We start from the raw sequence: 12060 nt of genomic DNA, 5'->3' as shown, positions 1-12060 counted from the left end.
TGGAGGGTGATTTGTCAGAGTCCTTCAAGGTTTAACAGGTGCATTAAAGTGCTGGAAAGGTAGAGGGCTCTCTGGGAAGATGGCGACCTAAATCCATCTGTGCCACCTTCCTCTTCCAACCACTTATTTTGAGCAAAACAGTGGCTGGGCTTCCAGACTTCCATATGGTGCCTGGGGATCTGCCAGGGCTCAGATACAAAAGGACCCTGCTAGCTGCCCACTCACCCTCTACTGGGCTCACCCCTTACAAACCTGAAAAGCTTCTGAACTGAAAACTAAAAAACTTACTGAAGAAAAAGATTTGGAGCAGTGTTGAATGTCTCACTTGTCATCACTTGAGGCTGGGAGGCGGTTAGACAGTATTTATGAACTGCTGCTAGAAAAGGCTGTAATCCAAGAATCCAAATGGTTGATGATAGGCTGATAGAATCTGTATAAATGTTAAATAAGGAATCTTGCAATAGAAAGGCATTCTGCGTAGGAAAACCTGTCAAAAGGCTGAAAGTAAAACATCCAATTATGTTACCTATACCTGGTATTGGGGAAAGGCTGGGACACACAGGAAGCAAAACTGTCTAAAGATCTTATCTGACAAGAGGAAAAGAAGGGGAGATAAAAGTAAGAAAGCGTGAAAGGAATGCCACAGGTTAGTACCGCCTTCAGTCCCCAGCAAGAGGGTCCCCTGCTCTGCCTGCATGTCTTACAGGGTCTGGCTTTCTTCCATCCAGAGCGCACCTTCCAGGGAGGCAGTGTGGCAGGGGAAGGGACCATCCACCTTCTTCTGGACCATGCCAGGTGTTCTCGTGATTCTAGAATACCCCATCCCAACAGTCCTGAGCCAACTGTTAGGGGCTGAATGTGTTTTTTTCCCAAGTCTGTTCTCCAGGGAATGAACACACACTGCAGGAGCCAACGGTGGGCAAAGGACAGCTGTGTGTGGCGGGGGTGGGTGTGGGTGTTGGGGAAGGTTGATGGAGCTCGCGTGTGTGTGCTGGTGGTGTGTCCACTCCTATAAGCACGAAGATGTCCTTCCTTGTAGGAACAAAGCCAGGCTGGGGAGGAAAGAGGGGGGAGCTGTGGACCAGAGTCCTGAACCCAGAGTGGCCTTCTCTGTCACTTTCCCGAGCAGATCTTTAAGAAGACAGGGGGTGGGGGGTGGGAAGGGACAGACTGGGGTTTCAAAATTTGTAGATACTGACAGGTATATGCAGAATAGACAAACAAGATTATACTGTATAGCACAGGGAAATACATACAAGGTCTTGTGGTAGCTCACAGTGAAAAAAAAAGTGACAATAATATATGTAAGTTCATGTATAATTGAAAAATTGTGCTCTACACTGGAATTTGACACAACATTGTAAAATGACTATCACTCAATAGAAAAATGTTAGAAAAAAAAAAAGTCAGGATTCTAAATTTGAGCCTGAGCTCCCAGGGCATTTTGAAGTTTTGTCACCAGAGAAGGATAGAACATGTTTTGTATAACAGCTTGTTAGTTTGATTTATAACTTTTACATATTTAGACAAATGGTATGTGGGTCTTCATTTGCATTCTTGCCCTGGGCCCTGTAAATGTCAGGGCAGCATTTTCTTTTGCAAATGATGAGCCATGAATTCAGAGAAGAGACCACTGTGGGCTGGTGTGAGCTGTTAAGAAAGGCTTCATGAGAATTCATTGCAAATCATGGTGTTTTAGGCTAGGAGGAGACAGCTGAGATTGCACTAGCTAAAAAGTCAGGTATCTTTCATTTAGGATCTTGGATACACACAGGGGAAACTACTAATCTAGTACAATGCTCTTATCTCATGATAGGAAACCCATGGAGGTCCAGCAGATAGTAACAGAGCTGGGTCTGACCCCACGGCTCCTGGTGGTCACACCCATGTCTCTCCACTTCCCAACTGCTTCCACTGTCCTGGGAGGAGCTGCAGCTTTGGAGAAGTTCAAGGAGAGGCTGAGAGGAGACCTAAGCTCCTGCCCGAAATGGGGAGGTAGGTAGCAAATGAATGCCTCCCCTCTGTGTCTGGAAACCCAGCCTTAAGCAGCTGCTGTTGAAATCTCATATCTGATCTTCAAAGGTAATGTGTATTCTGTATACAACAGAATTGTATATTCTGTTCTCTGATAAGGCTTTGGAGTTATATTGGGAGTGGAGCTCAGTTGCTGCCCCTTAATTGGTGACTTTGCACAGATTACCGAAACTTTGAACCTCAGTTTTGGCAACTGTAAACGTGAAGAGTAAATGATATAATGTATATGAAGCGTGCCTGGAGCTGACTCAGTGTTGGCTGCTGAGCTCTCCCTGGCACCTGTGGGAACAGAAATGCCCCAAAGAAATGGTCACTCGTACGGTCACATGGTTCTGCGCTGTCCATCGGGATGGTGTGATTTTGTGTTTAGGATGTATGTTGCAACTTATTTACTCCCTTTGGAAAATGATATGCCAGCCAACAGCTGAGTTTTGAAGAATTGATGCCATGTTAACTCAGAATGAACACAGAGTAATGCTGAGTCCTGGTAAATTTCCCGTGCGGCTGCTCACAATCAGTTGAGATTCTTGGATGAAGGGCAAGCTTTCCTTTCCAGAGTTCCAGTCTATTTTTGTCAGCAAGGAGAGGTGATATGGCTTATTTTGTAATAATTCTTGTAATCCTATGATGATAAGCGTGTTCTAAGTCTACTAATGAATTGTCTGAGATGTAGTAGGATGCTCTTCTGCATATTTACGGGGAATATCTATCTGAGTTGCTGGAAAAGCCATGGAATTGTTTATGTGTTGTGTAGAAGGGATCAGGAATAGATCTTTGATGGTTTTTTTTTAAAACTACCAAATATCTTAAATATGAAATTTATGAGTCTTAAAATAAAAGTAGAAAAAATGTAGGAACTTGGTGGTGAGCTCTCCCTGCAGGGGACTATGAATTTTAGGAGAAATGAAATGTTAAATTGTGCCAAACTATCACTGAGAGTAAACTGCTTTCCCCACATTTCTCCCTCCCTCTTTGGATTCTTTTATTCCCTTCACCCATTTCACCCAACAACCCACCCCATACCTCAGACAAGCACCAGTCTGTTCTCTAGATCCATGAGCTTGTTTTTTTTGGGGGGGTTGGTTTGTTTGTTTTTATATTCCACACATAAGTGAGATCATATGATCAAATGATCATAGCTTTTTCTGTCTGACTTATCTCACTTAGTATAATGCCCTCAAGTCCATCCATGTTGTCACAACTGGCAAGAATTCATTCTTTTTTTATGGCTGAGATTTATATATCTCACATCTTCTCTATTCATTTATCCATCAGTGGACATTTAGGCTGTTTCCATGTCTTGGCTATTGTGAATAATGGTGCAACGACCATAGAGGTACACATATCTTTTCGAATTAGTGTTTTCATTTTCTTTGGATAAATACTCAGAAATGGAATTGTTGGATCACATGGTGGTTCTATTTTTATGTCTTTGAGGAAATATACCGTTTTTCACAGTGGCTGCACCGACTTACATTCCCACCAATAACTCACAAGGAATTCCCTTTTCTCCAAATCCTCACTGGCACTTATTTCCTGTATTTTTGATCATAGCCATTCTAATAGGTGTGAGGTGATATCTCATTGTGGTTTTGATTTGCATTTCCTTGATGATTATGATGTTGAGCACCTTTACATATACCTGTTGGCCATCTATGTGTCTTCTTTGGAAAAATGCAGAAATGTTTAAGTGTTCTCAGGATGTAAAGTTGGAGCTGAAATGTGGTACCAAACCAGTTGCAAAAAGTGTACAGCAGCCATCCCTTGAGGTCAAACCTGGTACCCAGTTATGCAAAAAAGCTTCGGGACACATAGGTTTTTGGTCTAGTTCCATCTTGTCTCATAATCTGATCATATGAGTTTGACACACACACAGAATTATAGAACTATTCAAATGACCCATTTCATCTTGGGTAAGTTTTGGTAATTTTTGGTTTCTGAGGAATTGTTCCATTTCATCTAACCTGTCAAGTTTTTGAGCAGAGTTGTTTGTAGCATAGCCTTATTGTGTCTTTTAATGTCTGGGGTCTGTAATGATATCCCTTTTCCTCTCTGATATAATTTGTGCCTTGTCTTTTGTATTTGTCAGTCTAGCTAGAAATTTATCAATTTTATTGAACTTTAAAAATAACTTTCTTTTGGTTTCATACTTTCAATTTCATTGATCTCTGCTCTTACACTGTTTTCTTCCTTGTGCTTGCTTTGGGTTTATTTTGCTCTTCTTTTTCTTATTTCTTGAGGTGAAAACTTAAGTTATGACTTGAGAATTTTTTCTTTCCTAATATAAGGATTTAATATAAATTTCTCTCTAAGCACAACTTTAGTTCACAGATTTTTTTATGTGTTATATTTTCATTTTCATTCAGTTAAGTGTATTTTTTAAAAATTTCTCTTGAGACTTTCTCTTTGACCCATGGAGTATTTAGAAGTGGATTGTTTAATTTCCAAATGCTTGGAGATTTTTCCTGTTACTTTTTTAAAAAATTGATTTCTAGGGTTTTTTTTTTCCCCAGAAATATCAGGGATATTATCAGAAAACATACTCTGTATGATTTTAATTCTTTAAAATTTGCTGAAGTTTGTTTTATGTCCTAGTATATTGTCTATCTTGGTAAATGTTCGATGTACACTTGACAATATGTATATTTTGCCATTGTCGGATAGAGGTTACTATAAATGTCAGCTGGATCTCACCAGTTAATGGTGTGGTTCAGTCATTCTACATCCCTGCTGATTTTCTGCCAATTACTGAGAGGGGTTTTGAAGTCCCCAGATAGAACTGTGGATTTGTCTATTTCTCCTTTTAATTGTCAGTTTTTGCTTAACATGCTTTGAAGCTCTGTCGTTTGGCATATACACGGTTTAGAGCTGTTTTCTTTTCTGAGTAAACTGACCCTTTGTCATTTAGTCCTGCTCTGTCCCTGGTAATTTTCTTTGATCTATATATAATCTACTTTATCTGATATTAAGATAGCCAGTCCAGCTTCCTTTTGATTAGAGTTTGAATGGTAAATCTCTTCCCATCCTTTTAACCTACTTATATCATTGTATTTGAATTGAGTTTCTTACAGTCAAGCATAATTTTTATACACTCGGCTAACATGGCTTTTAATTGATATATTTAGATCATTTGCATTTAAAGTAATTACTAACACGTTAAGACCTAAATCTACCATTTTATTATATTTTTAAGTTGTTCCCTCTGGGTTTTGTTCCTGTTTCCCTTTTCCTACCTTCCTCCGGGGTGTTACTTGAAAGATTTTTGGAAATCCATCTTGATTTCTATAAAGATTATTTTGAGTATATCACCTATATATCCATGTGTATATATATGTATGTGTGACATGTATTATAATATGTGTATGTAACTAAATATATTCCATTAGTATAAATATTTTACTTCTTTCCTACAGATTGAGATCCTGAATCTGGATGGAATTCCTCATTGCAGTCCACTTCTAAAACCTTGTGTTGTGTTCATTCTGGTTGGTTTCATGCATTGGTCAGTTTGGAGTCTTCCTGGAACTTCATAAAACTTATTTAAATAGTAGTAAATAGTGGAATATAGAAACCTTACCACTTAGGTTCCCTTACAAATATCCCTTTTAAAATATACTTGTCCTAAATATTTTCTCTACCTACATTGAGAATCACATTTTGCTTTCAACCATCAAAGGCGAAGGATAGTCTGTTACATTTCTCGTATACTCATCTCTTCCATAGTCCTTTCTTCATTCCTCGTGTTCCAAGTTTCATTCTCTTATCACTTCATTTTAGTCTGAAGAACTTCCTTTGGCTATTATTTTAGGGACAGTTTACTGGTGAAAAATCACTTCAGTTTTCCTTCATCTGAAAATGTATTTTACCTACATTTCTAAAGAGCATCATTGAATGTAGAATTCTGAATATAGAAAGTTCTTTTCTTTCAGTACTTAGGAAATACGGTGTCACTCCCTTCAGGCTCCATGTTGTCTGATAAGAAATACACCAGCATTCTAATTGTTTTTCCCCATAAGTAATGTATCATTTGAGTGCTTCCCATATTTTTCTTTTTTGTTTTTCAAAAATTTTATGAGGATGTATTTTGGCTTGAATTTCTTTGGGTTTATCCTGTTTGGGATTTCCCTCAGATTCTTGATCTATTTTCAAGTTCACTGATTCTTTCCTTTGTCATTTCCAATCTCCTATCAAGCTCACTCAAATAAGCTTTTAAATTTTATTTTTCAGCTTAAAATGTTTCAGTTGATTCTTCTTTCATCCAGTGCTTCTTTCCTGTGACTTTATTTTTTTCATTTGTTTCAAGAGTATTCACAATTGCTTACTGGAGCATTTTTATGATGACTGCTTTTAAAATCCTTCACAGATTCTTGTCTTTTCTCACTGAAGTGAAATGAGATGTTCCTGTATGTTGGTGTGATGAGTAATATTTGATTATACTCTGGGTTTTGGGGTTTTTATGAGAATCTAGTTCCTCTTTAAGTCTTCCAATTTGGCAGCTAGTTACCCTATTTGGTCAAAGTCTGAGCACCACCCACAGCCTCTGTGGACACTTTGCCTCTGGGCTGGTAGGAAGGGGAGATGTGTCAGCTCCTTGCTAGAAGACAGGGATGGAGGTTTAGAGCTCTGTCCACACTGCTGGGCGTGGTACCCAGCGGCGAGAGGAACGTGTGATTCATTTGTGATTATTTGGAATAGGGCAGGTATTGTCAAAAGGTATTCTGTTCTGCTCAGATTCCCCTTTCCTGTTCCTTTGGGTACAGACAGCAGTCTTTTCTCGGGGCTTTTATTTTGTCTGCTTCTTTTGTTAGTATTTCGGGGCAGTTCCAAACCTGTGCCCTTCCGCCACCTGGAACCAGTTTAAACTGTGAGGGAAACACAGCGACATCTGTTGGACACAGAGTGAATTACTAGCTAAAGGTTGTGCACGGTTTCATTATTAGATAGATGGTGCTACATTCTTTTCCATTATGCAATTTCTTTGTAAAGCTGAGCGTTTTAGCTGCTGTGGAAGAAAAGTAAATACTGCACAAAAATCAGTTTGGAGTGTCCAATCTGATTCCCAAAGCTTAAAAATTTATTCAGTGCCCAACAGGTACACACATCCCACTAGTAACTAAGTGTGGTTATTTTAGAATGAAATAAAAATATTTTTTTCTGTCGATCTATATTTTTTTTCAAGGAACTCCTAAGCTGTTAAGATATAAATCATAATTTAAATTGTCTGGACCTATGCTACTTAATATGCAGAATTGTTGGCTTTTTTCTTTTGCCTAGGGGTGCAATGAAACAATGAGTGGCACTGAAGGCACTGAGAAAGTCTGGGAACCTCTGACTAAAGGATGAATTCCTGCTGCTTTCTCTATTTCTTCTAAGTAATGGGCCAAGGCCCTGGAGGGGTGTAGTTGTGTGCAGTAGAACCAGGAAATTCTCAGACCTAAGTCTACATCTTACAGGGGATAGCTCATGACCCCCTCTCCACCCTGTCCTCCCCAATTTGCTCATCTTACCGTATTCGATGCATCCTGTCCTGATGAGGTCTGGCAGTTCCCGAGGAAAGGTATGCTAAATGGCCACTGTGTTAGCAAAGGTGCCTGAACTTTCTAAATAGTCAATAATAAACAGCAAGTTTTGATCAACCCCTAGAAGACTGGTTTACTTTTAATCTCTATATGGAAAATTATATTACAAAATTGTTTTATGAAGAGATGATCAGAGAGTGTGCAGCCAAAAAAAAAATAATAATGTAGGAAAAAAGTATATTAAGCAGGTAGTAAAAAGTGTAAAAAGCAGTTATTTTGGGAACTATCAATGATGGTTTTAGTTTGATCAGCTTTATAAAATTTGAAATTTGTATTGATTTTTCAGTCTAAATAAATATTCCTTCTCATATCTAATTTTGTATTCAAAATTTGTAATATTTTTCTATTGACAAATAGACATTTGATTTTTTAGGGCAAGTTCTTCACGATACAAGAACTAGTCACTTAATCCCCCCCCCTCATTTATGGTAAGGAATTTTGCTATTTCAGCCACAACAGCTCTAAGTATCTAATAGCGCTATCTAACCTGTAACTGTGTGACAGCTTGATATAACATATGTAGCAGCCCTGTAGCTGTAGCACCTCTAATCTGCATTGCCAGAAGTCACAATCTTCTGAAACAATACATTTTATTCTAAATACTGCACACTGTGTAATCTATTTGAAGACCTTTTAAGGAACAAGTAGGAATTCAAAGTTAAATAATTTCAATCTGAAATGGAGACACTTTCAGCAAAATGCAGGATGTGGGAAACTCTGCAAACCACCTGGTTTCTTCAATTCGAAAAATAAAATTTTGTAAGAAAAAAAAAAGCAATGTGGGGAGGGTACAGCTCAAGTGGCAGAGTGCATGCTGACCATGCACGAGGTTCTGGGTTCAATCCCCAGTAACCCCTCTAAAAAATAATAATAAATAAACCTAATTACCCCCCTAGAAAAAGCAATGGAATGAGAACTATTAAAAAATGACATTCATGAGGTAGTTGGAAATCATTTGATTATATATTTGATATTAAGTCATTACTGTTACTTCTTAGCTATGAGACGGTTGTTAATAGTAGTTATCCTGTAGAGATATGTAAATTATTTATAAAATTATGTATCTCTGATTTGCTTCAAAATACAAATGGAGAAGTGGATAAGGCAGGCATGACTATAGTTAAAGTTTGAGGGCTGAGCCAGGGACACATAGAGTTCATCACACTATTGTCCTCTTTATGAGTGTAAGCTCACAATTCTGTACAATAAAAAGTATTAAAATACTCAATCTGATTGTCAAACCCGACAGACACAACTCATATAAGATGCCAAGACCATCATACTGACGGAAGATTCTAATACGTGGTTGTAGTTCATGTCTTGGGGAAATTAAAGTCTTGTTAAGTAACAAGAAGTAAAATCATTTCATTGTTTCTACTACTAAAATGAAAAGTTGTATGTAAATTGTATAAAATTAGATACTTTGCCTGGTTAAAAAAAATGGAATGTTTTATAATTTTATATTTTGTTAAGCATGCCTAAGTATTTCACTCATCGTAAATATGTGTTTTAAAGAGATCAAGTAGCATTCATAATAGAGGAAGCATTGTTATTGCCAGTATGAATATAAAGATGATATGAAAAACTATCATCTGTCTTGTCATTATAATAAGAAAATAATTAACATTACGGAATTTTTATAGGGCAAATAAAGTTTTTTTTCCCAAATGAGACCAATACTCTACTTACATATTAGAAATAAGCCAGTACAAAATACATTCTAACAAATTCACGTGATGCTAAAAATCCCGCCACCCACACCCCACCCCCAATCTTACCCATCTGTATTCTCTCCCGGCAGCCCCTGGGTCGATTCAGCTTTTCTGGGCCTCCCGAGAGAGCCTGGGGGCAAGGGTCACCAGCCCTGAGGGCAAAGGTGAAGGTGACTGCTGGTACTGCCCCAGACCACCCTCCAGTTCTCAGTCTCCTCTGCCCACAGGTGAGCCTGCTCCAGCCCCTACCGGGGGCCTTGACGCCCAGGGCAGGAGGTGTAGGTGCATTGAGAGGCATCTCCCTTCACCTGGCAGAGCTGTGGGCTGCCCCCTGCCCCTCCCGGGACCGCTCCTGGCAGTGGTAGGTACTACAGGGTGAGGTCCCCAAGCGACCTGATGTCCTGTCATGGCAGGTGGCGAGCAGGTACAGGTCATGGAGCTGCTTTGGGTGTCACTCGTGGTTAGGGATGGGGACAAAGCCATCAGAGGAATCTGGGTTTTCGCAACGAGTCCTTACCCCTTCATCTTGTGATGTTTGAAATTGTTGAATCCCTGCTGCTACTTGAATCTGTCTCCCTCTAGTTTCTGTGTTCTCCTGCCTTTCGTGTCATTCTCTCTCAATCACATTTATGGGCTACAATTCCTCCGACTCACCCTTTAGTCATCTGTGTGCGATCGGGAAGGGGTTCAGAGCCTGCAGGCTTCTCCTCTTGGGATTATAAAGAGGCAGCAGAAACTGAAAGGAGATCTCACGCATGGTTGGCCCAAACCCAAAGTCATCAACTTTCCCATCCACTCCTTCCAAAACTATGCAAATCTACTGCAGAAATAAAAGGCATCAGTTTAGAAGACACTTCACAAGGAAATCATTTGACTTTATATGATTTTATTTTTCCCAGAATATCACGACAGTAACCACCTTTCCCCTCGAGATGAACCTTAATGTGGTAAAATCATTTTTGACGAACCAGGCTGAAGGACTCTAACAGTGACCCCAATAACTTTTTGGATGAACTCCATAGGTTGTAAGAACTTGAAATCTTGGCCACCACAGGGACTCTGAAGTCTTTCTTCTTTAAAGTTTTGGGAGGAATAGTCCAGCGAATGGTTTTGGGTACAATCTCCAGTGAGTCTGCCGGTATACAGGCATAAAAAAATGGCTGGCTTGGTTTTCCTTCAGAAAGGAAGTCGCTCTCCTCTGGATGAGGTTCTGATGCTGACTTACGTTCACTTGGGAAATAATCCGATCTTTCTGACTCAAAATCACGCTCTTTCTTCTTTCTTGTGCGTTTCTCTTTACTCTGTGTATAACTGTAGTCACATTCCCAAGGAATGTTGTTCTTTCTAAATGAATCGCATTTGGCCTTCTTTCTTTCTTTGCTTTCTGAATGCCTGCGAGGTTTGCCTTGGCTTTTTGAAAGATGTAATTTAATATTTGATTCCGTTAAGGGAACTAAGGAGTAATTTTTTCTGCTCTTAGTAGTCTGTGAAAGCTTCTCATCACTGAATGGAATGAAAGATGATGTAGACAGATCTACAGTAGTTAAGGAACTGTTATACGAGTCACGAGATTGCATTTTGGAGGATGACCTATATTTCCTGCTTTTGTGGGAGTCACAAGAAGGTGGTGTCACAACTGAGGAATGTTTTCTACAGCCTCTAATATGATGGGAACCTGTATCTTCAGTGTAAAATGGTTTCAGATCAGTTTTGATTTTTTTCTTCCTGTAGAGATTTGCCAAAGGCATGCCTTTCTGTAATTCAAATAGAATACTTTGTGATTCTTGACTTAAACAAGAGTTGGCTTCTAAAAATACACATTCTTCACTGTCATGTGCATCAAGAGCTGAGCATCCCCCCCAGGTTTCTGAACTCTCAGTATTTGTGTGACTATCAGTAGAATCTTCAAAATTCTGAATTGAATGGGAATCAACCAAATCATGAGCATTTTCCTGAGTCTTTAAATCAACAGATTCACATGTATTTGTATCTTGAAACCATACGTGACATTGTTTATCTTTCCCTGGAGTCACGTGAGATTTTAAATTTGAAAGAGCCGTAGTGTCTTCCTGCACTGTGCTGTGTTGATCAGGGTCAGAAGAACACACCTGCTGGGGCTCCAAGAATGTATTGATCAGTGATGAATTTTCACGGGGACTTTGCTTTTTGAAAGAGAGATGTTGTTCTAACGGTCCGGTATCAATGGGAAGACCACCACTTTCTCCACTACTGTCCACTTTTTTACATATTGCAACTGTGTGTAACTTAAGAATATGTTTGGGAAGTGTGTTTGGCTTAGGGAACATACTTTTGACTGGAAGCCCCAGGAGAAAACGAGTGTATTTGTATCGTAAATCAAGATCTATTTGATGAAGAGATTTTTCCTCAACAAGTAACAAAATTCTGTTTTCTCGTTTTGGTACTTTGACATCAGAATGAATACATTTTGATAAAAGTTTCCTTCTATCCTGAGCACTGGCCATTGTGTAAGATTCTCTTACAATTCTGGGGAAGGTTTTCATTTGAACCTCCAGTGTTTTCATAGAAAAGTGTAGGAGAAGTTTGTCTTTTTCTTTTACTGAGTAGTTTTGGAGAATACGAGGCAATGGCATTTGTCCAGCAGAAATTAATGAAGGTGTTCTACTCTCTAGCTCATTTATTCTCTTTAACTTTGTAATAATCTCCTCACTGCCACTCGAAACATTAACAGTCAGTGTTTTCATACAGTTTTACAG

General features: G+C 39.1%; 1 protein-coding gene across 1 annotated transcript in view; it reads right to left on the bottom strand.

Moving 5' to 3' along the window:
• Positions 1–10114: 10114 nt before the first annotated feature.
• The window catches only part of CCDC168 (coiled-coil domain containing 168), a 28277-nt gene continuing 26331 nt past the window's right edge, over positions 10115–12060 (bottom strand). The window contains 1 exon segment of the mRNA XM_032496008.1: positions 10115–12060. Within this exon segment, the coding sequence (XP_032351899.1) occupies positions 10279–12060 (1782 nt within the window). The 3' untranslated portion in view covers positions 10115–10278.

The sequence above is a fragment of the Camelus ferus genome, chromosome 14 (assembly GCF_009834535.1).
Source record: "Camelus ferus isolate YT-003-E chromosome 14, BCGSAC_Cfer_1.0, whole genome shotgun sequence".
Classification (NCBI taxonomy): Eukaryota; Metazoa; Chordata; class Mammalia; order Artiodactyla; family Camelidae; genus Camelus; species Camelus ferus.
The sequence above is the reverse complement of the archived record's forward strand: the minus strand, read 5'-3'. Positions and strand labels throughout refer to the sequence as shown.